The 26137-nt window shown below is 39.1% G+C and overlaps 1 protein-coding gene across 9 annotated transcripts in view; it reads right to left on the minus strand.

The window, feature by feature from the left end:
- FAT3 (FAT atypical cadherin 3) overlaps positions 1-26137 on the minus strand; it is a 422304-nt gene that overhangs the window by 95530 nt on the left and 300637 nt on the right. For all 9 annotated transcript variants that reach the window (XM_064505138.1, XM_064505137.1, XM_026109215.2 and 6 more), the window contains 3 exons: positions 14735-15049; positions 12539-12749; positions 2861-3000 (listed from right to left, as the gene is read on the minus strand). In XM_064505138.1, the coding sequence (XP_064361208.1) occupies positions 2861-3000; positions 12539-12749; positions 14735-15049 (666 nt within the window). The remainder of the gene's footprint in view (positions 1-2860; positions 3001-12538; positions 12750-14734; positions 15050-26137) is intronic.

Here is a 26137-nt window from a genome sequence, read left to right on the forward strand (position 1 = left end):
AACTGCTAATCCAACAGATGTAACTTTTAAATCAGTATGATTGCCCTCCTCTTAGGGTACGGTAGTGAAGCACGTGTGCAGTAAGGCGTGGAGGAAGTGAACGCTTTATCAGAATTCAAGGCATGCAGGCACACTGCTGGAGAACTTACACAAGTCCTCGCTAGTGATCATATTACTGAAGCAAAAATCTTTGGCATTTTACATTGTATTTTACCACCTCCAACTGTGTAATAGACAAAAGGCCAGAGAAAGGGAAAACAGGTGTGGTGGAATAAAAAAGGAGGACTGTTCCACTTGGCATGATGTAGATCAGCTGTTCCATAAAAAACCACTGCACTTTGGGGGGCTTTCTATTATTTTATTTTTATACAGGTTTTATAGTTTTGCTTTCTCCTCACTTCCTCTTCTACCATATCTTTTTGCAGCTATAATTAAAACTGCAGGTGGTACTATGCACATGAGACAAAATACTCACAATATCATTTTACTAGAACTCAGAATAAGGCCATCAGTAGATGCTTTTTTGACACTTCCTATGACATGTTTTACTTAACGTATCAGTTTGATTTTTTCGTACTGTTCTAAAAGGAAATGAAGATGAATATGGTCACGGAAGGCACCGAAGTACAGTCAAAAATACAAAAATATTTTGGAACAAGCAGGGATAATTAGGCCATCATTCCGGCAGCTTCGAGACAATGATCATTTCCGACATCTCTGCTGTGAAAAGTTAGAGAGACACATTCTCAGATGTTTCTCTGGCCACAATTAAATCCTCAAATGGTATCAGTGTAGAGAGTGGGAAGTGGAGGACAGAAGGGTTTATACCCATCACTGATTATCTAGGGATATATTATTAGAATGTTAAATGACTGTCTTACATTTTTAAATAGGTCACATCGCTGTTACAAAGAATGCTGAGGCTTCTTTTAGAATGCAACAGCTTTACTGAAATATGTTTTTACCATATGTTTTAATTAAAAATGTAGTTTTTCTATCAGAAAAACTTTTGAGGACTGGCATAGGGAATAGTTTATTAAATCATAAGCAGCAAGTACAAGAAACAGAATTTCCATGAGACTAGACATTATTTGTATTCATCAAATCGAAGTTCTCTGTGTTTTTTAATATTTGTTTAGCTGAAATGTTTGCAAGAAAAAATGCTGTGTTAGGGATTCAACACCCCTCTTCTGAAATGCAGACTGACAGTGTTGCCAAGATTTTAAAGAAAAACAAACAAAAAACTACTCAAGGGCTGAAGAGAACACCTTCTGGAAAGCGACTGGAAAGAGGTCAGTCAGTCTGCTTAGCTCGTCTACCAGAAGACTGAGAGGTGATTTGATTACTCTGAGTGAGTGCCTTCCTGGGGAGAAAATACCGGTTTGTAAGGAGCTCTTTAATCGAGCAGAGAAAGGCATAACAGGGAATACACACCAGATATAATCAAGTTAAAAAATAAGGGATAGTTTTAGTGGAGAGGCAATTAATTACTTAAACGAACTAACTGGGAAAATAGTAGATTCTCTATCACTTAATTTTCTATCAACTGATGTTTTCTTAACAAGAGTGGATTATCAAGACAAGTTATCAGATCAGGTATAGCAATAATTAGATAGAGATTTTAGGGCTGGTGAAAAACAGGAATTCAGATTCAGAAAACACTCAATGATTTCACAGTCTCTTAGGAACTTCAGGGTTGTGACTCTGAATACAGATTTATATCTGAATCATTTGAACAAAAAGGCAAGGTAAAACTGAATCATCTGTGTGTGCGTATATACATATATGTACATAAAAAAAAATTGAGGCTTTCTTGCTGTCTTATAAAGAAGCAAATAACATCTCAAACCCATATTTTCCTCTCCTTTACAGGTCGTATTTAATCAGAGATTTGAGGCTGCGCACAGGCTTTTTGAACTAGTATGCATTTTTCCTTATGTGTCAAATAATATTCGGGCTTTAGGCTCACTTTACACTCAGGCACTAACTCTGATGTAGGATCTCTGGCCCTAGCTAATTCGTACCTCACAGCTCTACCTTGTATTGAAGGATTTTGCCCTTTGGAGTTTCCCCGGTGCCACCTGGACTGCTGAGCCCCTGACCCCGTGTGTGCACCCTGACCACGTTCTGACTCTAGATTGGGGCAAAATGGGCAAATGTGCCAACTACCTCCCACAGATGGGACCCACGCAAGGGAAACCCAGGCTCTCTGGCAGGAGCTCTCCAACAAGGATGTGTCACAGCCTGTGTTATCCCAGCACTTCACGTTTATTTGACCCAACTTTTTAATTGCTCAATGTTACTGACCCTGATACCTAAGCCTAGGTTGCTGGGCTTCACTGGGGCTGTCCCCAAAAGACAATGTAATTACAAGCAGTGACACTAAAGGAAAGAGCCTTTGAATTTTAAGTTTCCGCTCCGAACAATTTCCTCTCTGAACAATTGATCTAGTGTCCCACATTTGGGTCCTGGGAGGATGAGAGGTATAAATTCCATTTAATAAAATCAATAATAATATTCGCCAACACCACAGAATCACTATTGTATTTTGGACCATTACTAGGTAATACAATTGTCAAAATCTAAGCTTGGCTGCCTGTGATATGGACTCTCTCAGCTGGAGGAAGGAGAATTACTTTTGTGTGAGCAAGAAGAGGACAAAAGAAGAAATACCACTTTGAAACATTCAACAGCCAATTCTTTAGAAACAGATGGAAAGGTCTGAAAAATACCCCCTGCATCAGTTAATAATGGTCTCTAAGGATGAGGTTTGATTTGAATGGCAAAATTATTATTTTTATAGCATATACATTCCGCTAACAAATGAAAAACTTGCCAGAAAAGGAATGTGATATTCTACCTGAGTCGTGGCAATGTTTGTTCCATCGGTGACCTCCACAGTCATATTATATATTGACCTCTGCTCTGCATCCAAGGGCTTTGCAATGACAATAGTGCCCACTCCCTTCTCCGCGTCGAAAGAACTATCGTAATTCCCTCCTAATTGTTGCACAAAAATACAATTAAATTAGCCATCTCTGGAAAATTTCTATTGAAAATGTACCTAAAAGTGGGCATATCTGTTTACTGGCATCCATCTTAATGGCCTGCCTTATGCATACACAGTATATCTACTGATACTTCTTTGTTCGCAACTCATTTATATTTCAAAGCACAGTTTGTATATTGGAAAGCAGATATCATTAAAATGCACTGCAAAAAAAAAAAAAAATCCAGCAGTATATTTAAGTGAACCATAACTGAGCCTATAAAAAGAATCAAATGGCTATAAGCCCTTAAGATGTGTGCCCTTGTAGTTTGTGTAACGAACAAGCACAATTATCTTTTTGCATAAAAATCATTTTAAGATGGTTTGATTCTGCAAATTCTATTTTCAGGAAATTCTCACCAATGCTCATGGGTGCAAAGACTGTCAACTGAGTCTTTAAAAATGACATTTATAATCAATTTAAAAAATGCAAATAGCGATTTGTTATGTTAATTTCAAGGACAATGATAATTACTGACAGCAAAGGTCAAATTCTACTAGTCTTTTAGGAATTATTTAAATAGATCTGACAGGATACACATCATAAATTCCTTTCCATTAAAAAAAACCCTCACAAAGCACTATTCTGAAACTAATATCTCCTTATTCTGTCACACACTGAATGATACAGCAGTGAAAAAAATCCTCTTGAGTCTCAGGTAAAAGAAAAAAAGGAAAAAGAAAAAATCTATTAAAAAGTAAGAGAAAGCCATAAATATTTTGAGATTAAAGGGTTACAGGATTTCTCAGCCACAGCTATAGTTTATAAATTAGAACCAGTCATTATGTTCTGAAGTAAAGCATACACTCCCTGCTGCTAAGCTGCTTCTACTCACTCAGCTATAAAGTGGAATTTATTATGAGTTCAGCCTGAAATTTTTGGAGGCTGGGGACAGGGAGAGGGGGAACACAACACTGCTGACAAAAGAACTCTTAAGGTGTATTAATTACACAGCCATACAATTCTGCTAGCTATGTTCTCCGACAACCCAGTCCTGCAAAATGAAAAATGCTTTCAACCCCCACTGCTAATAAAACTTTTTTCGAAGAGCTGCTCAGACCTTTGGGGATTAGACCCACAGGTAGGAAAATATCCATTCCATCAACTTAGTTCTCGGGCAATAATTTTTTTGAATGGCTGCTGTATTATCCCCAAATGGCTCTCATCGCAGGGGTAGGGGCAGAGAAGTGGACGGGACAGTTTCCTTGTTCTAACACCAATTCTTGCACCTTGATGCTGACCCACAACCAGAATTACTCTTATAAACAGCCATGCATTTAGTGAAAGGAAAAAGGTTTGGGCATTCCAAGAAGCTGCAGATTTGGGAAGATCACTGCAGGTGAGCAGAGCGAAGTCACAGTCCCTGAACTCCTTAACATGGAGAAAGCCTCACTTCCCTCTCCCTCTTGCACTAGCTATTAAAAAGAATGTGTAAAATAGAAAAAGCATTGCTTTGTCCATATCTACCTTGGGGTACATTCAGGGATGAAGAGAAGAAAGGGGAAGGAGGAGTAAGGATCCAGGCGATCTATGCAAAGGAATGGCAGAACTGGTGAACTCCCTCTGCTTGTCAAGTGATCTAAAAGAACCGTGCCATCACACTCCTCTACACTGAATAAATATATATGTATATATAGCTCTAAGCCTAACAGATGCAGTTGGGGTTCTCTAGTGAAACACTGCCATCGAATCTGCTGTGATTTATGGTGGATAGAAACACTGCTTCTTCCCTACCTTCCTTCTGCAGACCCAAACTGCATATTGTTCTCATTGTTATATATTTAACACTACCCTGATTGCTGGAAAAAGTGTAATTGTCCTTGACATTTAAGCAATGCCAAGGTGTATGGACATTGATCATATATTCAGATTTTTTTTTAAAAAAGTTAGTCAAGAAGAGAAAGATGCCATCTCCCAATTAAAGTTTTAAATGGATTTACTGGAGCAAAACTGCACCATGAAAACCAACTCTGAAAAAAATATCCTTTGAAGAGGAGAGTTTCCAGATTTGTGTGAGGAAATCTCTGCTGAAATGCAGCTAGCCATGGGACAGTATGCACTTTACAAAGAGAATGTTTCATACTGATAACCATGAGAAGCAGAATGAAAGCCTGCACTTCAAGATGCTTAATAACCATCTTAATGAGCAATCAAAAAATTATATGCTGTCAATTGGCATACACTTCCAAAGAAACCCTGTCTTTTAAACTTCCAAGAAGTAAAATAATAGGAGGATTAAAAATAGATCTTTTAAATGTCTTTCCCCAGTTGGCTTAGTGCAGTGTTTGCAGGGCATTAAATGGTGTTCCGCAAATACACCCACTTGAGGCAAATTTCATTAAATGCAGGATAGTCTTCCTTTAAAACAGGAATTTAATCCATCATATGAGTTTTTATATGATACATGCATCTTCTGAAATAGTCTAGTGACAAAAAAATAAATCTTGGTCACCAGCCATCCCTCTCTAGCCTACACTTGTAATGCACTTTAATTCACATCAATTCATTTTCTTCTAAACAATGCAGAAACTGCATCAAACTGAGACAGTGACTGGTCAGAGAGCATCTTGCTGTGAGATTTGAGATTATATTCACTTTTGGAGTACAGTCCTCATTTACTTTTGATTCAGTCTGGTCATTTTAACAGACCGCAGTCAGCTGTTGACAATGAAGAACGAGTGAAATAGTTCAGCTCCTGGGACTAACCTGTCATCCTGCCTGCGATATTTGGGTTCTGCCTCTCATCTAGTTGAGTACTAGAGGCAGTTTGGAAATGCTTTGTACTGCTCCTTTTTATACCCTCAAAACAACTCAAATGATGAACGCTTCTGAAATCACACATAGCACTGAAGAATAATTACTGAATTAGGGATAAACTCTAAACTGTAACAGTCTTTATAGATGTGTTAAATATACGCATGGCCTACTATGAAGCCCCCAGAGAAGCATCCAACAGAATTATCCTGGAAAGACGGATGCTGGAGGGGCGTATGGAGAGAGAGAGAGAACAAAGTCATGTAAAAGACAAAGAGGATTTTTCTCTTAAAAACTTGTGCAGTTAACTATTCAGGGAACGCCACTCGAAGCAGCTTCCTTCCAAAGGATGTCTACGTAGGGGACTGAGGGCTGAGCCCGTAGGAGGTGAGAGCTGAGGAGGTGGCAACTTCACAGATTTTTGGGGTACTTGAGGTCAGTTTTCAAAAACATCCTGTCGTGGAACTTGAAATCCCTTTGAAACTAATTTATTTGCAGTGTCACAAGCTTCAGGAATATAATTTTTACTGAGTTACTATAGGACATTTAGCACTTTCCCTGATCGTAATCTTAGGATAAAAGGGGGCTAAGGATGATGACATCTGTTTCAGCTGCTCAGTTTTATTGATGTGAATTTTTATTACTTTTTCCATTTTCCAGCATATGGCACGTGCTTTCCTTTTTTATTGTCTAGTAAAACTCCTGCTTTCAGATACAAGATATCCAGAAGCTGTCTTTATTAATGTGCTTGTAATTGCATTAGGAAAGAAATATTTCATATGAAGATAATACACTGTGAGTTCCTCAGGCACTTCAGGAAAATCAATGATAAAGAAGGCAAGTTGACTGAACTGAGCTGGCTAGGCAGGTTGTCCTGAGAAACTTTTCTAATACTGAATGACCTAAGAGAGAGGTGGACTGGCCCTTGTTTGCAACATCATTGCAGGTTAAGAAGCAATGCTGGTATGTCTTCAGTCAAGATTAAAGAATTCCTTTAAAATAAACTGAAACACTTAGGGTGGATTTCATGAAAAGTTCACATCTACTTGCAATGCCATCTTTGGATGAGAAGAAATCTCATGTTTGAATGACATAAATTCCATCCAGAAAGTGCCTTTCTCTTTAATTGACAGTTAAGACTCCCAAAGACAACTAGCTTAGATATTCATAACTACACCTTGGACATCTGAAGTTAAGTGAGATGATTTCCAACCTTAGTTTCTTGAGACTGCTATTTATGATCTTACATAAACCCAGGAAGAAGTAAATTTCCACAACTGAGTCTTTTTAACTATCTGAAGGAGTTCTACTGGATTTTCCAATATAACTCTGGCCAATTCCAGCTATGTCATCAGATTCAGGAAGGCTGAAGAAATATCCCCTTGTACAAAAGATTTTGTATTTGGTCCTTGCTACAGCTTCATGAGACCTGTCTAGTACAGCCCAGATTTTCAACGTGACAGATAGTAGAGTATGGTCAAGAAGGAGGTCTCAGGAAATTGAACTGGGGCACCTCTAAGCCAACAGACTATAGGCTGCTTCCTCAGTATATAGTAGCCTTGATTACATTTTCTGGCTGAATCTGGAATGTCACCTTGGTTCTTAACTTGTTACTCAGCTTGACAGTAACTATGGGCATATTTTTCTTCCAAAAAAGGCCCGTATGCTCTGTAAAGAGTTAATTTTCCCTTAAAAAAAAAAAAGAGAAGGTTAAAAAAAAGTGCTGAACCTCTCTTGACTAACAGCAGGAGAATTTAAATTTTCAGGTCCTGATTTTAGGTATAGGAAAGGTCTGTTCTAGAACAGATGCAAGTGACTTTCTAGAACTTTCTATGTAAAGGTCACAATATATTTGGTGCAAAGGTGATTTCTAGAGGTCAATGGGAGAATTTGCCTACAGCAGGATACAATGCAGATATAGCTGTGGCCCTTTTGGGTTCCAGGAGTTTTTTGTATTTTCAAGCAAATTCTCTTTTCATTTTGAATTTTGTATTTGCTGCAAGCAAAAAAGCCTTTTTCTCCCTGATGTGGTATTTTTCCTAGATGGGATTCTTTTTTGGGAGGATGCTGAGCCTCTTTACGTTCCTATCAGCAGCTCATACGTAGTTTAAGACAGGATTAAGTTGCTGTATCAAATCACTCTCTCTCCTAAGAAGAAAATATGCCAGCAAACCTAGAGGACTTGTAGGCAAATGAATCTTATTACCCATATGAGCACATTCTTCCCCTCTTTTCCAGTAGAATGATTCAGAAAAGTGGGCTTGAATATACGCCTGAGAAATGTTTGATGACTGTGGAAGATCAGACTTATAGGGCCTTAGATGACAAAACAGATCATACTGAACTCTGGAGGATACCCCCAAATCAAACATGGCGAAAACTTGGGAAGGCTCTTCCTTCACTGGCAGATAGCAAAGAGCACATGTGCTTCATGTCCAAACTTAACAAAGACAGGCTACGTTGAGATCTTGTCTCATCTGGCCTGCCGTGCCAAGATGGAGGAGTGGAGAAATATAGTAGATGATCTAATTTAAAGACTAGTGCAGAACATGTTTGCTTAGGGCTGGAGGGATTTTGACTTTTTTTGCCCCAAACTAAACTAACAAAACTGAGGATAATGATGATAAACTGGACCAACTCCTGTATTGCTAGCATTGCCCAAAGCAGAGAATAATGGGAAAATAGAGAAAGGGAACTGACCCTGAATTTCAAGGATGAGTCTAAAATGCCTCTAGTATTTTTAGGAAAAGAAGCAAAGCCCAAATCTCCCATTTTTCTGTTTTGAAAGATATGAAATAAACCTAAACATTGTCTCAAGAAATATGGATTAAATTACAGAATTTTGTTAAACATAACATAATAAATATTAGTAACACAACATGCAAAGATGTACTCTGTTATCATGCTAGGAAGAAGAAAATACTGCAGACTTTGAATTTGCAAAAGGATAAAACTCTTATAAGGACAGTCAAAGCCTTGGATTTGCTGCTAAGAAGCTGAAGGTACAGGCAAAAAAAATAGAAAAGAAATCAAAAGCTATTTTATCTAGTTCTCAGAGAGGATAATTCAAAGGAGGCTAGGGAGCTACATGTTTTTGACGTTAATGAAAATTTGCAGTACTGTGAATTATATGGACAATTAATTAGAATTAATACATCTTAACATTATCGCCATTTAAGCACCCTTGATAGAAAAGTTCTGATGTACTTTCAAAGTTTGGCTGTTCTTTTAAAGGTGTAGGTTGGGGGAAGAAGGAAAGATAGAGGGTGGCCTGTTTGGAGAATGAGCGAGGTGTTGTGCAACATGCTACTTAAGCAAAAACTAGCACCATGCAGCTTAGCTCCAGTTGTCAAAGTAATCATCTCAACATTCCCACCAGTAACACAAAGGAAGAAAGAGACATAGAGTGCTCAATTTACCTGTGAGAAACAAAGATCTCTGTCTTATTTTGGAGCTTCCATTAAAAATTAGTTTCTCATAAATGACTGAATAAATTTAACACAACAGAAATAACCTGTGTTCATGTCTTTCACATTGTGGGATCTGCATGAACCGAGAAGGGCATTGAATGCATTCTGAAAACAGAAATCAGGTATGACATCTCAACCATTCCCAATTACACAAAAAGGCAAGCATCTTGTCCCCCTCTAGTCCATGGAGGAAAGGCAATGTCTTTAAAGGAAGGGACTTGGCAAGGAAGACCTGACCTCTCTGGCTGCAAAGGCATCTTCCTCTCTTGGAGCTGATTAGCTCAAGAATGTAAACCTTTCTTTAGGGTGTATATAACTTAGATGCAAATTAGATGTTGAAATTAGACAGACAAAATCCTACATATCCTAACTTTAGCCTCCCTTCTATCCATTTTTAGGTGGGAGAAAGGGCATATTATACATCAAAAAAGGGTCCTTTCGAATTCCACTGCCCATTTAGTTTGAAAAGGTCATAAACATAAAGGTCAAGCTGCAAACTCTATATTAAAACATGCCTCTACATAAGCCTTCAGGGCTTTTGTTGACATTACTGTCAGCTGTGCACGGAGGTCTAAACCCACAAAATACCAGATGGAGCAGGTCAGGTCTAGCTTTTACAGCAGCACAGAATAGATCTCTTGCATCAGCAGTCCCATATAGCTTTCCATATACTAACTTCTACCTAATGAAGGACCTAAGTCTTTCATTGGGCTTTTCAGCACTAGACCCCAAGAGATAATCATCATTGCCTCTTTTTCCACATGATGATATTGAGGAATAAGGAGAAAACGTGATTTTGATACTGACAATGACTAAAGGCAGCAAAGATATTCTAAGCAGAAAGTAATTGGAGCATAAGCCTCTTAGGGCAGGTTTTATTCATACAACAGGGTCATGTGCATGGCTGTGATTGCTGGCTATTCCTATTGCAGAAATGGGTATTATTATTGCTGTTATTAATAACAGCAATAATATTTAATGACAACTTTCATATGGTAACGGTACCAAATTGGATAGTCAGGGTCACGACCCATGAACCTACAATGTTCTGAGGCTCTCCAGGGGCCCAGATTTCTCATTAAGTCTAGGGAAGCAGTATCTCCATGACCTTCTGCAGTGATTCAGTACCTTGTAGCATCAGGAGCTACATCCTATAAGGAAGCCATTAGGATTTCTAAAAAAGCAAAAACCTTCTTCTAGACCATGTAAACTATTTTAGCCGTAAAGGCCACACGAAATGACAAATTAAAGGCTTAAATTTCATCGTCTTCTCTGCAGCATCTCTGTTCGGGAGGCAAACATGGAATATTATTATAAGGTGTTGCTAGATTGCAAATGATTCTTATAATGTAAAAGAACACAGCTGAAGAGCTGGGGCCTTCTTTCAGTTGTTAACACACACAACGCTTTAATGAGAGTTGGTGAATTCACTGAGGAATAGACCAAGAGGTTGTGAGGGGCAGAAGAGTCCAGCAAAAGGTTCAAATGGGAAAAAAAAGTGTCAATAAAGTCAATAAAGAAGGATTTCTCCTGGGAAGAAAGTTAGGGTCAGTGAGCAAGAAAAAGGGAATGTAAACATTAGCTAATAAATCGCAAGTAGCATACTGAAACAATCAAGGCAATGGAAGGGAAGACAGTAGGAAACACATGCTGTTCTTCCCTAGGGGCTAGCAAGAACCCCCGAACATGATAATAGCTTTGGGTTTAGTTTTAATGCAGTTGGCATTTCAGAAACCATGCTACAAATTCAAAGAGGAAACGTAGCTGCTTCTGTCTTTCATCTGCACAAATTGGCAATAAAAGGTGGATGAAAATAACTTTGACAGACCCACTCTTGTGGTCCTTCTCCTTCCTGTCGGCTAAACTGATCTGGAAATAGCTATGATGAAATGAAAGCAGGGCTCAGTCCCTGTAAATAAAGACTGCTGATGCCCCCTTTCCACTAAGTCTGTGGCAACGGCTTTTTGTTTCTCTAATCTTTCACACAGTATTTGCTTTATAACCCATTATTTAAATAACACCACTTTGTGCAGACACAGTGTTTTACATCCAAAGATATACAAACATTACGTACAAGTACCTACAAATACTAAGTAGCACAATAACTTTGCAGAGTCATGGTGCTGTTGGCTAGAGTCTCATTTTGGAGTTATTTTAAATGACCTAACTGCATCAGTAGCAGAAGCAGGAAAGCAACACTTAGGAATACTGATTCCTGTTTCTCCACTGCAAGCAGGTGATCTCCTCTACTTGCTGTCTTTCCAGCAGCTACATCCTTAACTGCATTGCCCTGGGATTTTAACACCATAACTCCTATGGCTTCTCCTCCTCTTTGCTGAGTATACGGACTTCTCCCTCCCTATCTTCCTAAGCAATTTTATATAAGGCAATTTTGTGGTTGAAATCTCACATCAGAACACATTTCTCTTTTTCAGTTTGCATTCAAGATGAACTTTTGGTGGCTCCATTTGTAACCCATATGTTGATGCATTCCATTCTGTTTCACATTTAAATGGATGGCGCTGGACTGTGAAAAGTTTGAATTAATTATTTGTGATAAACTGTGGAAAATCCGTGAATAAAATGATAATAATTGGACACAAATACGCTAAAAGCTGTCATAGAAAGAAACGTAGCACATCCATGTGTCGCATTGCATCCTGTCACAGGCACTTATGAAAGATGTAATATAAATTGTCTCAAAGAACTTGCAAAAATAAAAGGCAGCCTGGATAGTTGTATTTTAGCAAATGTGTTTGCACTAAGGGTACCTTCTGTTGAACAGTTCTGCCCACAAGCTGTCTGTAGAATATAGAACATCTCTCGAGCATGCTTGCCACCTTGAAGCAGGGCAGTCGGAAGCAGAAAAAAAAGAACAGAATGCAGAAAAAAAAGTGAAGAAAGAGAGAAATGAGGGACAGCAAGTCTAAGTACCATAAATACATTTAGAAATGAGATTAGCAAAGTATGACAATAGAATTTAAATGACAGACAACATTAAGATTGCAGTAAATAACATACTATGAAAAAAAACAATTCAGCCATACAGCGCTTTTTTTTTCAGCTTAGCTAAGGAGTCATAACAAAAGCAGGAATATTATTATTATTATTGCTGTATTAAAATAGCCTTTTCATTTCAGTATTACAAAAGAGGTTTTAATTCGGGGACAGTTGACTGTTTGTTAGTTTTCTTGCTCTCAGAACCACACATCCTTATGTTTTGCTTGTGAAGCTTCTTCCTCACACCACTGGCTCTGAACTTACCAACAATATCGAACCACAGAGGAATGTTAGAAGGCTGCACAGAGACCACCCCGACGATTTCTGTCACTTTATCACTTTCCATGACGGTGAAGTTGTAAAAGGGTTCATCAAAAGTCAGGGGCAGTGGCGAGGGCGCAGGCTTTTTTATCCACTCAATATGGAGGCGCGCAGTTGAAGATTTTTGGGGTCGGCCATTGTCCACTGCTTTTATCTGGTGGGTGTAAAGAAAACAGGACTCAGACTGAGCACACCAGTTTGTCATTTCAGACCTAATTGTATCTCAGGGAAATAGAAAAATGGAAAATGTTTGGAAAATGGCCTCTTTAATCCTTTATGCAAAATCCCCCCTAAAAAGGAGGAAGAGAAACACTTACTTCTCTCTCTCTCTTTTTTTTTTGCATCACACTTTTATTTTTCGATGAAAAGACATCAGGTTGAAATATTTTGATTTAGAAATGCTGATGTGAGGCCTCATGGAGATGCAATTCAAGTGCTTCATACATACGTTCGCCTCTCCAGAACAGACTTCCCTCTTAGACTACATCTTTCAAAGAGTCTCCTTATGCAGGGAGGGTGAGAGCTCTATAATGATAGCCCTCTACCTCTGGGATGTCATGTACTTAAGATATATGCTCACCCAGACCACGTTTGACTGTTTTTAAATGGTATCTATACTGCAGATAAGATTGGTATTCCACATATTACTGTCTTCATGATCCTTAACTGGGTTAAATAAGTTTCAGATCATTTCCCCCATTTTCCAAAACAAATGTAATTTTCAATTTCACCACATTTATTTTCATTGTTTTCTCTTCTCAGTGGTGTTCATTAGAGTTGCCCAGCTTGGCGCTAATTCTTTATATTGCAAAGTACTCTAGAGACATGGATAGACTTCATATTTGCCTGGAATGCATTATGGTTTTAGCATAGAAAAGACAAGATGAACACTGACAAACAACTGAAGATAAGAAAAGGGAAAATGTAGGTTACAAAATGGTGCAGTGGTGAATAACATCAACATCCAGGAGTACGGAAGATTTTCCTTTAAACACCAAAGGAAATGTTTCTGACTATATAGGATCACTGGTGTAAGGAAATGCTGTTACTATGCCTGTTAAAAATGGGAAATAATTTCCTGAAATACCATATATATTTCTTTCTCTGGAAATGTGTTAAGTGGGTTTGGTGCTAACACTTGCTACCCTGCTCCATTCAAGGAAGGCAGACCCTTAGGCAAAAGATGTTGAGTGTGTGATAAGCAGCTTTACGTTAGAAAACCTTCAGCTGTTAGAGTGTAATAAGGGCCAGATCCCAGAAGCGAGCTGTAGCTCTACGCAGTGAAAGGCAGTCGCCCAAAGAGGCCTGTATTCTGGGTGCTCGGTATCTCTCCATATTTTGACATTTGTTCTTTTGTTTTCCCGTCACCGTTTTCAGCCTCACGAAGGTATCCCAACAGAGATCCATCACTGTAAGTGACATCTCTTCATTTCCTAAGGGCCAGACCCTGGAACTCTGGTACATTTTCATCTCCTGTATTTTTTGTCAGCTCCTTAACAACCACTTTTTGGCTTATTGCTGTATATGAAGAGTGTGAATTCCAACCCTGTATTTCTTTCTATCAAAAACAACATCTTGTCTCCTTTCTTTCTTTGACCTCATCTGTATAGTTTGAGCTCTTGCAGAAGTATTTTGATTGAGATTTTATTTAACTGAAACTGTTGTCATACTTAAACCCTTTAATGTAGTAAGAAGGGTATATATACAGTATACAGCACTCCTCCTCCCTGAAAGGTGTTAACTTGGACAGCATAAGGACCATCCCACTCTATCCACACTTATATCCACAAAAAAGGTGAATGTCCTTTTGTCGTTGCACCTGTCTAGTGAAATACGATATAAACTTTGTGAGCAGGCAAACTCTTGGTCTTCGTTTTTGTACGTGCAAGGGGATGCCAACAGTTTGCAAGCTGACTCTCTGAACAGCCTGAGAATAACTCATTATGTGCAATGGCATGAAATCACTCTATCAGAACCAATTTTTAGCTGTAGTTATCTGCGAATGCTAGTTTTCTTAACACATTCAGATCTTACATGTAGTCACACATTAAACACAGATATGTATCACTATACAACAGGGTCTGTTTTTAAAAAAATGATTCAAATAATGTGTTTGTATGTTGATGAAAGAGTACTTACTGTTAAGATGTCATAACTCCCTGCTGTGAATTGCTTTCTGGAAGAAACCATCCCTGTTTTGGGATCAATAAAAAATTTCCCATCATCATTTCCATCCACGATGCTGTACGAGATTTCCGCATTAGGGCCTTCATCTTTGTCGAAAGCGAAAGCTCTGTAGATTGGCTCCCCCCTTTTCTTACGGTCCCTCTCTGGCAACTTGATTTGATAGACTTTCTCTGGAAACTGAGGCTTGTTGTCATTCTCATCCAGAACCTGGACCACCACCCAAACTGAGGAGTGCTTGGGCGATGTGCCCCCATCTGAGACGGTTACCTGAAAAACATCAGCGATGGAGGAGTTATTCTGAACAGACAAAATGGAACTTCGTAAGTCAGCAGAACAACACTCAAGGAAACACCCCTCCCTCCTAAAACCTGATCTGTGCGTTACAAAGTTTTCTACCTAAGGTATAATAGTTATAACCAAGACATGCTCACTATAAATATAACCCAGATATGCTCACAGCAGCAACTGAGGGAATCGGGAAGTTTTTTTACTTTCAGGATGAACTTTGAACCCGTAACCTGTGGAATAGAAACCTATTTCTCAAAGCATAAAATCCCATTACCTCCGACAGGTCTGTAACAGTCTAATGCAGAAGAAGAGTGAACTGGAATTAACCCATTGAGCAGAACCCTTGCTTTTTTGCAAATTTTTTTGTAAGCTTCTTCAGTCATGCGCTGATTCTGAAAGAATTGCTCTTTCTTAAATCCTAACAGAATCTCTGTCATTTTTCCCATTAACTACTTGGAATTTCTTAAACAGTGAAAGGATTTCTGTCACTTTTTTTCATGCATTATGTGGAAATTGACAGCTCATTAATCCCGAACCTACTTTATGCGATTGCAAGGGGCACAGAGAGGTATGCAGTAAAAATTTCTGCTGCAGTGTTTAGAGAGCACACTGAACTGATAGAAATACATAACAAATAAAATCTTAGAGACAAAAGTTAATTATTAATTTAGCTGAGACTTAAACAGAATTTCTAATAATTTTCATTTCGAAACACTGTGGAAATGAAATGATCCAAGCTCAACAAGCACTCAAGAGATTCAAAAATGTGCCTTCCAAAACGCAATCAATATGTTTCGAGCTTCTCACTCAAACTTTCCATTGTATTTTTTAAACATAAAGAAATAAGGCAGCAAATTACTTCTGTTTGCATGAAAGAAGTTCCAGTTTCACTTTCAGCCACATACGCTAACGCGTCGATTCTCACAATAGCAATTTTTGATGATGGGGAGCCAAGACACTATATACACTTGCTTCTACTGATCATTAGACATCGATTGCTTTGCTGGTTAACTGCTCAGTGCCTATTTTCTCTTAAATGTTTCTACGTTTCCTTACGAAGCATACCAGCTTGAGTTACAATCCCTAGGAAAAGCAAAAATGTCCCGAGGACCCTGTCCCTTGCCATTGCGCCCTCCCTGCAATAAGAAACCTAAACTTGGGGTAACCCTGAGATCAGCAGAAAAAAACACAACATTTTTTAAGAGAAAGGTGAGAGACCTTTTCCCTGTCCTGTTCCTCACTATACTTTTAAAAACTGATACAGTGGAAAGGGCAGGACTGACAGCCTTAGAGACTTACAGCCTTTATTCCCGGACAAAACTGGGTGATGCTGCTGGAAACCTCCGCCTCTCTGTGCACAACAACGTCAGAGCTTTCCGAGCAAACAGAAAGCCACTGTAGCCCCTGCTCCCTCCTCCGCCCATTACAAACTTGAACCAGTGGATAAATTTTGCCCCACTTAGAAGCTGATCACAGCTATTTTTTGCCCTGTTCCTGCAGAGCTGGCTGAGCTCGCAGCAAGAGCAGAGGTTAACACAGAAAATCCTCTTTCAGGCTTTCTGCTGACACTGCAGATAGAATAATCAGCGATGGCAGGCAGGACAGAAAGTCTCCGGTGCACAGAAACCAAACAAGACAAACTCCTGTAAATGCTGCTCAAAAATACCAACAAAATGCCTTTTCTTTTTTGGTAATACTAACGCAGAGACAGAAAACTGTTATCTGCTAAACAGAATATGATTCGACTACTAAAAAAAGGCATTTCCCTCAAGCTTTTAGCAGTCATCTACCAAAAAAAGTGTGAAGAAAAATTCCACCAATAATAGCAATAATAATAACATCTCTGAAAAAAATAGTAAATAGTCAAGTGATCACGACGAAAAGCCAGAGAGCGCTTCTGCCGCGAAGCTGTCCCCCTCTCTTACCAACACACAGTCTCACATTTTGTTTGGTTAATGTGGAGATTGTGAGTTAAGTGCTGTTGTGGCAGTAAATACATGTATATATTTGTTTATTTACATGAGCCCAAATTTGTGGGCAATTCGTTTGATAACAGGAAAGTTACACTGACAATATTTGCTGACAGCTAATGGAAAAGAGGGATGGTTATAACACGAACTGTCAACTCATCAGCAGAAATTAACCCAGAAGTCCCAAAGTTACTCAGCTCTGCTCCGTCTAAAACTTTATGTCCCCGGAGAGGAAAATGTTATGTAACACTCCAGGCTTTTTCTCTGGGTGACACTCAAACCTTTTCAAAATGACAGGCTGCAGCCCTCCACGAGAAGCCCTGAGTGCCAGACACGGGAAGCTCAAGCGGGAACTAAAGCTCTCCCTTTGCAGGCATGTAAATTAATTAATTAAACCGCCCACACACCAGAGCTGTGATTATTCCACTAACTGGAAATCAGTGTCCTGGCTGAGCCCCTCTTCTCACCTCCGCCAGCCTAACCCCAGCCCCGGCTTCTCATCTTCTATCTAAATAACTGCAGAAGTTTCCCCTGATCCTACAGAACCACCATCCACCCCCCACCCCCCGCCCCGCCCCGGGACACATCGACACAAAATAAGAGCGTACTGCCAGCCCAAAATTGCTCCCACACAACGTGACACAACGCAAATACAAAACGCAAGGAAACGGTGAGGTCTAGAGCAGCCGTTCAGCGCTCCACTCTTCAAGCGCCATTTCCATCGGGTCATCGTATCACATCAGCACTTAGGGGCCCCGCAACACAATTTTGATTTAAACATTACCGTAGTTCTCAGCAAAATCCTCAAACAGCTGGAAATCACAGTGCTCACTAACTGGGAGGGGGTTTGGATGTTTGTAGGACAAAGAAACGAAAGCTAATTCACAGCTGGCACCACTGGAAACGTGAAAGGCAGGTGTGTAAGACATCAGCCTGCAAAGAGGAAGAGAAACTGCAATTCAGGACCTGTAAGGTCCTTTCGACTAGAAATCTACAGATGGTGGGAAAAAAAACTAAAAGAATGGTGATATAGATGAATAACAAAGACGACAGTCTCAATATCTGCTTGTATAGCTGTGGCATCAAAAGCCCCACAAGAGGAGAATCTCACGCTGCTCAGGATGGGGAAATGGGGAGGACCAGCATTAAAGCTTTCCCAGAGGAGATGAGCTATTTGGTTACCACGTGCTTTGCTAAATGCTGGACACCTTCTCCAGTGTCTGTGCTGAGTTTGGTATCCTGCCCAGGGCTGCAGACATGCTTCGTCTTGCCACGGGCAACCTGAGACGGGGTAGGCTGGCTACGGTTGGTGCTGTCCCCCTGGGTAGATATTGCTGCTAAGGCGTAGCAACACAGCCTAAGGGGAGGGCATGACACCCTGAAGCAGGGATATGGCCATGAAAGTTGCTGAATTCTAACTCTCTGAGCAACCACACATAGGATTGCTTTCACCCATTGGCTTTAATATGTATGACTTCACTGAACCATGGTGGCCAATACCGGGATCAGTGCTGGTTATCTGGAAATGTCTTTGCTAGAGCAATAACGTTTGCACATCCCTTGCAATGCTTCCTTCAGCTGTCTGGACGAAGAGAAGACCTCCTGAAATTCCCTCCACTTACACTAACTTTTAAAACAGAATATTTCAAATCTGTTTTGCATAATTACATGGTACATCAGATATATATTTTTGAAAAAAAAAACAACACAAAGATTTCTCCTTCTGCAGAGCACAGCAAATTCTGTGTAATGACAGAACATTCAAAATGAGGCAATGTGAGGCAATTTCCATCTCTTCTGCATAATCCATTTCGGTGGGTTTGGTCTGCAGGCCTTATCGCTAGATGAAATAAGTTTGCAGGAAATCAGGATTGAGAGATAGTCTTTCATATTCATATTTACGTTAAAGTCCACAGGTCAGCTACAATGAGATTTTCATAGCAGTGGGCCTTCACGGTGGAAACTAAGATCAACATTAGCTGTTAATACATAGAAGCAGGAATGTTAGATGTGAAATTTTTTTCTTTCTCTAAGCATGGAGAGGGCACAGAGGCATCTCTCCTGCCCAAATATTGTCTAATACATACTGGATGTCCTGCAGACCTCAGCCCTGGAGACATAAATACTTTTACCTTGATCCAGTCACTCTTACAAATTGGACTATGACACTTAGCTGAAGAAGGATTAGCTCTTGAATTTTTTCAGAGTACGAATGCAACTGTGCGAACCATCTTCCTGAATTAAAAGTACAATATTGGGTCTCATTAACAAAAGCTCATGACTTCCCAAGATAATTATTAACTCTGCTGGAGAGCGTCGCTAGCAGGAATTTTACTTTAACAAGTACAACAAGACAATCAGCAGGTGCTTAATGTGAGTCATCGAGCCGCGAGAAGGATGAGAGTCTCCCTCCATATCATTCTTTAGCAGGAAGAAGTTCTCAGTCTACCCAGTTTCTAGGTTAAGAAGAACTGCCACACTACTGTCATTAGCATTGCAAAGATGCTAAGGATGTCATCTTTGCTTGTTTATTTTCATTTGTGTGATACTACTTAATGCAAAAAGAGTGCGCTGAGATTATGCCTGCGTCTCATCTCTAAAGTGTGCATAATGAGGTTTCCAGGTAAAAAAATCTCCCCCTTCCCCCAGTCAGAAATGCCAATTTTGCTTTGGAAAAATTTTAGAAAAGAGAATCTGTTTGAGCTACTGGAGACAGAGAAATGATCAAAGGAAGCCTGAGAGCTGCGGCATACCCCTGCTGTTAGCGACTAATGGGGTTTTCTTCTCCCAATCCGCAAAGGAGCTGAAATGCCTATTGTAGGAGCCTATGGAGCGCAGCCCCAGCTAGAGAAATAGAGATTGGAGTGCAGTCCCAGCTAGAGAAATAGAGATCACGACGGAGAGCTCCGCCAGGGACGAGTGAGACTTCAAAGTCAAACACAGGGAATTACTACTGCGCCTGCTTCAGAGAGAGCCTGAATGCGTGGCTAAATTCTTACAAGGAAATATTTTGCTGAAACACATGATGTTACTGAACTACATGCAGGATTATTGTTACAAAGTGAAGGCAGTGAAAGGTAAACAGAATAGGATGGAAAAAAATACAAGATATATATATTTTTTAAGTCCAACACAATAAATACTCATTTAGCTGTAGCAAACCAGACATCTTTTTAAGCTTTTATTTGGCAACTGTGGAAGAGAAGTGGGCAGCTGTTTATATCAGTTACCCTAATAGAATTTTTTGCTGTCCCAAAAGACAAACTACTTAAATGATTCTTGTAGAAAAGAGTGCCAATCATATCAACATGATCCATCTTTCCTTATTTCCTTTTAAAATCTGGTAATCTGCAAACTCTTGTTTTCAACCATAAAAAAGTTAATACTCTCACTCTGGCCAGCTATGAGAAATAAAAAAATTGGAGTACATTTTAAATACAGATTATTACTGACACAAACACTCTAGGTGGCTGATTAGGAAAGTCAATGGCTTCCAGCCACATTCAAGCTAGAAAACGATGCATAATGGTCTGTTACCACTTGAGAACTGAAGATGACATCAGGTAATTTGAACGCTGTGCTGCCAGAAGACAGGAAGGAAGGAAGGAAGGCTTTTGCATTTGGAGTTAAGCACTCCCTGCAGTATTTGCAAACCTCAGTATTAGAGGAGCATATTGAGGAAAGTCATAGAAGTTTAACATCTTAGTTTTTGTCAGACTCACAGTACTGAGACCATTAGATGGTAAGTGAATGGAAAGCTATGGCCTGGCAATGCAGAATACTAGACCAGATGACCTAAAGGTCCAGAAACACTTCTAATAAAAATTAAAAAATAAAACAGAAAAACAAATGCCTTTCATTATTCTGTGTCATACTTTATTTTATGGGCTGGTTGAAAATTTAAAAAATAAACAAGATCTGTAAACTCTGAAAAGAAATTCAGACTTGTATTTTAGCTTCAGTAGCAATATAAGGAAGGATTTATACAGCTCTTGACAGTGACTAAAAGAAAAACAGTAATTCTTCACGGGCACTGCTCTGGAAGTTTGTTACAACTTGGAGATCTTGGCAAGCTTTGTATATTAGGCTGTATTTACAGTATTCTGGAATTGATGAGCGCTAAGATAAGTGCAGAACCAAGCATTACTCCATTGAATTCCCCTGACAACAAAGCAGTCTGTTATACATCAAAAGAAACTCCTTTAGGCAATCTCAGAATAACATCTCCCCCTTCTTCTTACTAGTTCGAAAGAAAACTACAGCCCTCAGGAATATCAAGTTCATATAATTTTATTTGTGACAAATCGTAGATACAACTTTGCCCAAAAGTGAGTCTAAGCCAATCACTTCCCAGAAAAACAAGTGTATCTCCTGCTTCCATAACCAGAGTTAAAAACAGATTATCTTCACCTGTACTGCATAACGGCAGTGTGCAGTACATTATGATTCAGCAGACATCAATCTGGTAAGAAGAAGCCGTGCTCAACAAGGACTTCTCACTTCCTAGGCCATAACACCACCCAAGGAAGGTGGGAGCTTTTGGTTCCTTTTTGAAACTCCACATGTTCATATCCCCTGCTAAGCAGCTTGCAGTTTGTAACGGGAGTTTGGGAAATTTGAGATGGTCATGGTAGGAACATCAATCTCAGCCTCTGAATAACAACCATAAAGATCCTGTGTGCATATCAACAATTAAAGAATCTGTACAATCTGCCTTCTTCATTTCTTTGCTCAAGAGGCTACAGTAATGATTCTTGCTACCCCATCATATAATGAAGGGCAACTCGGAAAGCAGTAGAATTCACTCCAGAACACTCCCCTGATGATATCTGAACCCATGAATGTTCAAGCACCCTCAAACTGATACATCACAAACACAATAGAGACTAAGAAGTGACTGCTCAAAAACAATTCTTTATAGGCATATGGTAAACCTTTAGGAATAACCTACTACTGAACAGAAGTATAACTACCCTCATAGCCTCTAAGAAGGAAAGAAGATAAAAGTTGTGCATTGATCTTCATAGGAAACTTTGAAGAAGGTGTTTAGCTCCTGCTGATAATGAAGATTAGAATCAGAGAGTTTTGTGAACAGAAAATGAGTAGTCAATTCTTTGAGAATATTTCACTTCAGGTAGCTTTAAATAATGTGAAGCTTGCAAATGAAGATATTTAGCAGCTTAATGTTAGTTGTAATCCCTATGTTGACTGTAATTCCATTCATACCAGAGTATCTACTTCAGCCATTTGTGGATTTCTCTTTTTCTCAAGATGAGAAGCACTTATTATCAAATACTGATATGGAGATATTAATCTATAGCAGATCTACCTTCACAGATAATACCCTTCTTCAAAAATCTTATCTCAGCACTCAGGAAACACAGTAATTCTCAGCATGACATCTGCTGAAGTCTTTTTTTTTTAATGAGTTAGGTATCAACTTCTAAGCTCACTACACTGCCCTTTTCTCAAATGCTCCACTATCTGTCATTTTCTATCCACACAACTCACTTGATTCTAATCTTCCCTGTAAACAGGAACTAAATACCTTAAAAGTTCCCTTAAATTTATGAAGATTATTACACATCACTAATCTTCCTTTTATTCACAGTAGACCAGCCAATACCTCTAATCATGTACTAGCAAGGAAACTATTTTTGCCATTAATAAAGACACAGGATTTTATCAGTGCTTCCAAGAAACTCTTACAACTAATATTAATAATTCATTTTATGTTTTAACTATCTGCAGAAAGGCTATGCTTAAAATACAAGCTGATATAGTGCCACAATTTTATCAAGCTATAGTACTACTCATTGTAAAATTAATTAATTAACCAACCAGCAAAACAAGTTGTTCTTCGTGTCTTCTCTAGGGTCTGCAGCTGTATCAGTTTGTATGATGGGTCCCCAGTTATTCCAGCTGATGGGAATTTCAGGTTCAGCAACTCTTGTAGCGGAAACTTTCAAAAATGGTGCAGATGATTTACTATGTAGGTAATACCCTTGCATCTGTTTTGCAGTAAGGCAGTGTCACTGCCTGATGCTAACACATTACATGTTGTTGAACTTGTGCTCAGGGAAGATATAACACGGAGTACTTGCTCTGTATGCTTTTAGAGATCTCGCGTGCTATGCAGCGCAAGATCTGAAGTGCTTGTTGCAATGGATTGATCAAATCCTAAATCCTCGCCTAAAATTTCTTTCTGTTACAACAGAGTAAGAACTTCAAAGAAAACTTTCAATATTCAAAAGAAGTACCTTCTTCTAGCCTAAACTGTAATGTTAAAATTTAATTTTAAACAATTTTTGTCATGCCAGCAAGCAGTGCTTTCCAATGTTGAATGAAACACTCTTAGCTGAGGCTCTGGGATGATCAGTCTTGAAACAGTACTGACATTTTTTAGTAGATTATATATGTATTTGGCCATCAATGAGATGAAAGACACACTTGTAAATTCTTAATTAACTTTACACGTACAACGTATCCAAATTCTAAGCTGCTACATGAAGCAGAACTAAATATTTAAAAAAACAAAGCTAACGCATACCCGGGGAGCCCATGATGACAAGCTAGAAACTAGTTGTTTCTTTTTTCTTTAACTGCTCTAACAAGCAGCCCTTCGTCTCGCTAATGGAGGATGATACATGCGGTCTCTGGCAGAGAGCCAGATTAGGAAGCCTCCATCCCTATCTCCATCCCCTCCTCTAGCCATTTGTTCTTCCCCTGCTGTCAGTTTGCAACCTCTTTCACCCTGTCGATAAATTGTTAGTGCACCTGTGCTACCAACAGGATTACTGAAATAACCAGGGTTAAAAATGAACCGCCGAAACAAAACCAAACCCCGCAAAAGGCAGATGGTTAATTGTAGCCCTGGGGTGGCAGTGAGGAAGCAGACAAGGAAATGAGGGGCAGGTCCCCAGGCCAGGGGAGGGGGGAATTTTTTCAGATGTTTTTGCCATTGAAGAAAATGAATTGTAGCCGATGAATCCTGCTATTCCATAGCAGATAATAACTTCGTCAAAAAAAGAAAAAAAAAAGAAAAGAATCCATCACTTATCAATAGGCCTTTGATCAATACCAAAGTAGGAAAGCCAGAAGCAGCGATCTCGAGATAAAAGACTTTGTATCCCATTAATAATTGCTGAAAACCAATTTCCATCTTCCTCTGTTTTTCCACAACGTACAGCAAATAATGAACGTTCTCTATCCACACACACATTCATGCACACATGCTGGGAAAATCCTATGAAATCATCTCAAAGATAGTTTTATAGCTGATAGTCTGATGATTAGTCTCTGACATTTAAATGCAATTTAATTTTTTTCAGAATAAAAAATGAAGCTTCTAAAGTTTTATGTTCAAAATAAAGCTGATCAGTTAAAAACCTGATTAATGAAAAATGCATTTCCCAGCCAGGTAGAAAGTTCACATAAAATCAGATCTTTAAGGGGTATAGTCCAGTCCCAATTTTTGATCCTATAAAGATGTTTTAAATTTGCAAAAGGCAAAATAGACATTTTAGGTCTCAGAAATTTCTCTGGCTTTAGTGAACTGCCACCAGAAAGATTATTATGACCTTGTCCATTAACCTAAGAGGAGAAATAAAGACATGATATTTTTTGTGATATTTGGGTTATTTGATAGAAGTTGCTTTTGTTAGTAACAAAGAGCACAGTGAAATTTTAATCAAGGTAGATGATAAAATGATAGCAATTACTTGTATATGTTTGAACAAAGTGATTTTTGTAGTCAAATGAGGACTATATCCTAAAATATTATATAAAGCAGTATAAAAATGCTCAGAAAATCCTAAGTAAGATAAGTAAAATGAGGTGAAGGAGATGATACAGACGAATAAGGAGATGGTTTGTCAGGGCTCTTCCCAAGGCAGTTTCTCGAATGACAGTATCATTCTGTTTTTGTCAGACCATGCTAAAGTAAACCAAATCAATAATAGCTTTGATTTTAGCAATAAAAAAGTCTATTTGTCTTCTTGATGTCTACTTCACAACTTTCTGTGACAAATTAATTTGAGACAGATAATAAGCATTAATTGGGCTGCATTTAATCACAGTTTCATCTAATAGGCAACACAGACAAGCCTTATTATCTCAATCTCCACTTAGCCTCAATTCTAATTGTCCTATAAATATCTGCTATCCAGCTTACACTGACATAGGGGTCAATTTCACGAGCTGGTGGAGAATCGGCATGGCACGGGTGAGTAGGGAAAAATTTCAGATTCTGGTTTTGAAGCAAAACTCATACTCATGATTTACCTTTCTACTTCTCCCAAATTCAGTTTCCAGTTTTGAAAATTCAGCCTGGAAAACAGGAGCAAATATTATGACCAGTACAAAAGATCTGAAACTGAAATTTACTTAACAGTTCAGATACAGATGAGGGCCATCAATCCCTTTCCTAATGGTTGCATTAGTCTCCAAGTTTCATCTGAAGTGGCAAAACTTTTATTTTTTTCCTAGATGAGGCTGATGCGGCTAAGCATACATTTCAGGTGCTGGTTCACTGTAACCCCATTCTTCCTGGAGTCATTTTTGTTCTCTTTTTGGCTTTCTCTCTACTGAACTTCCACAAACCTTCACAAACATCTGATTAGTCTGGGAATCCTAAGCCACACCAGGGACTGCCAGGTAGGCATGTGTTGCTGGAGACTTGTAGAGAAAGTCTAAAGATAAACATTCCCCCACTGAGCTGACTTTGTGGTTTCTGACCAGCCCAAGGATTACAGCAATCTGCTCGGTGAAGGAGGACCTGGCCAGCTACAAAACCCTCCGACTTGGAAGTCAATGGGAATTTTCCCAATGACTTTGGTGAGAATGGCATTTCACCTAGAGCTCGACAACCTCATTCGACCTTATTTTTATTTCTCATTCAGCTTTTGCCCAGTCCTGGGCTCCAGCTGCATAGCAAATAAGTATGTGGAAGCTGTAGGACTTTGTACGAAGGGTGGAGATATGTACCACTGAAGCAACCCCATAGTACACGTCATAACTGACTAGGAAGAATCATATTTTCACACTCAGGAAAAAAACACCACAGTTTCATACATAATTCTGTGCTTTAACATGATTT

This window comes from Dromaius novaehollandiae, chromosome 1, assembly GCF_036370855.1.
Source record: "Dromaius novaehollandiae isolate bDroNov1 chromosome 1, bDroNov1.hap1, whole genome shotgun sequence".
Classification (NCBI taxonomy): Eukaryota; Metazoa; Chordata; class Aves; order Casuariiformes; family Dromaiidae; genus Dromaius; species Dromaius novaehollandiae.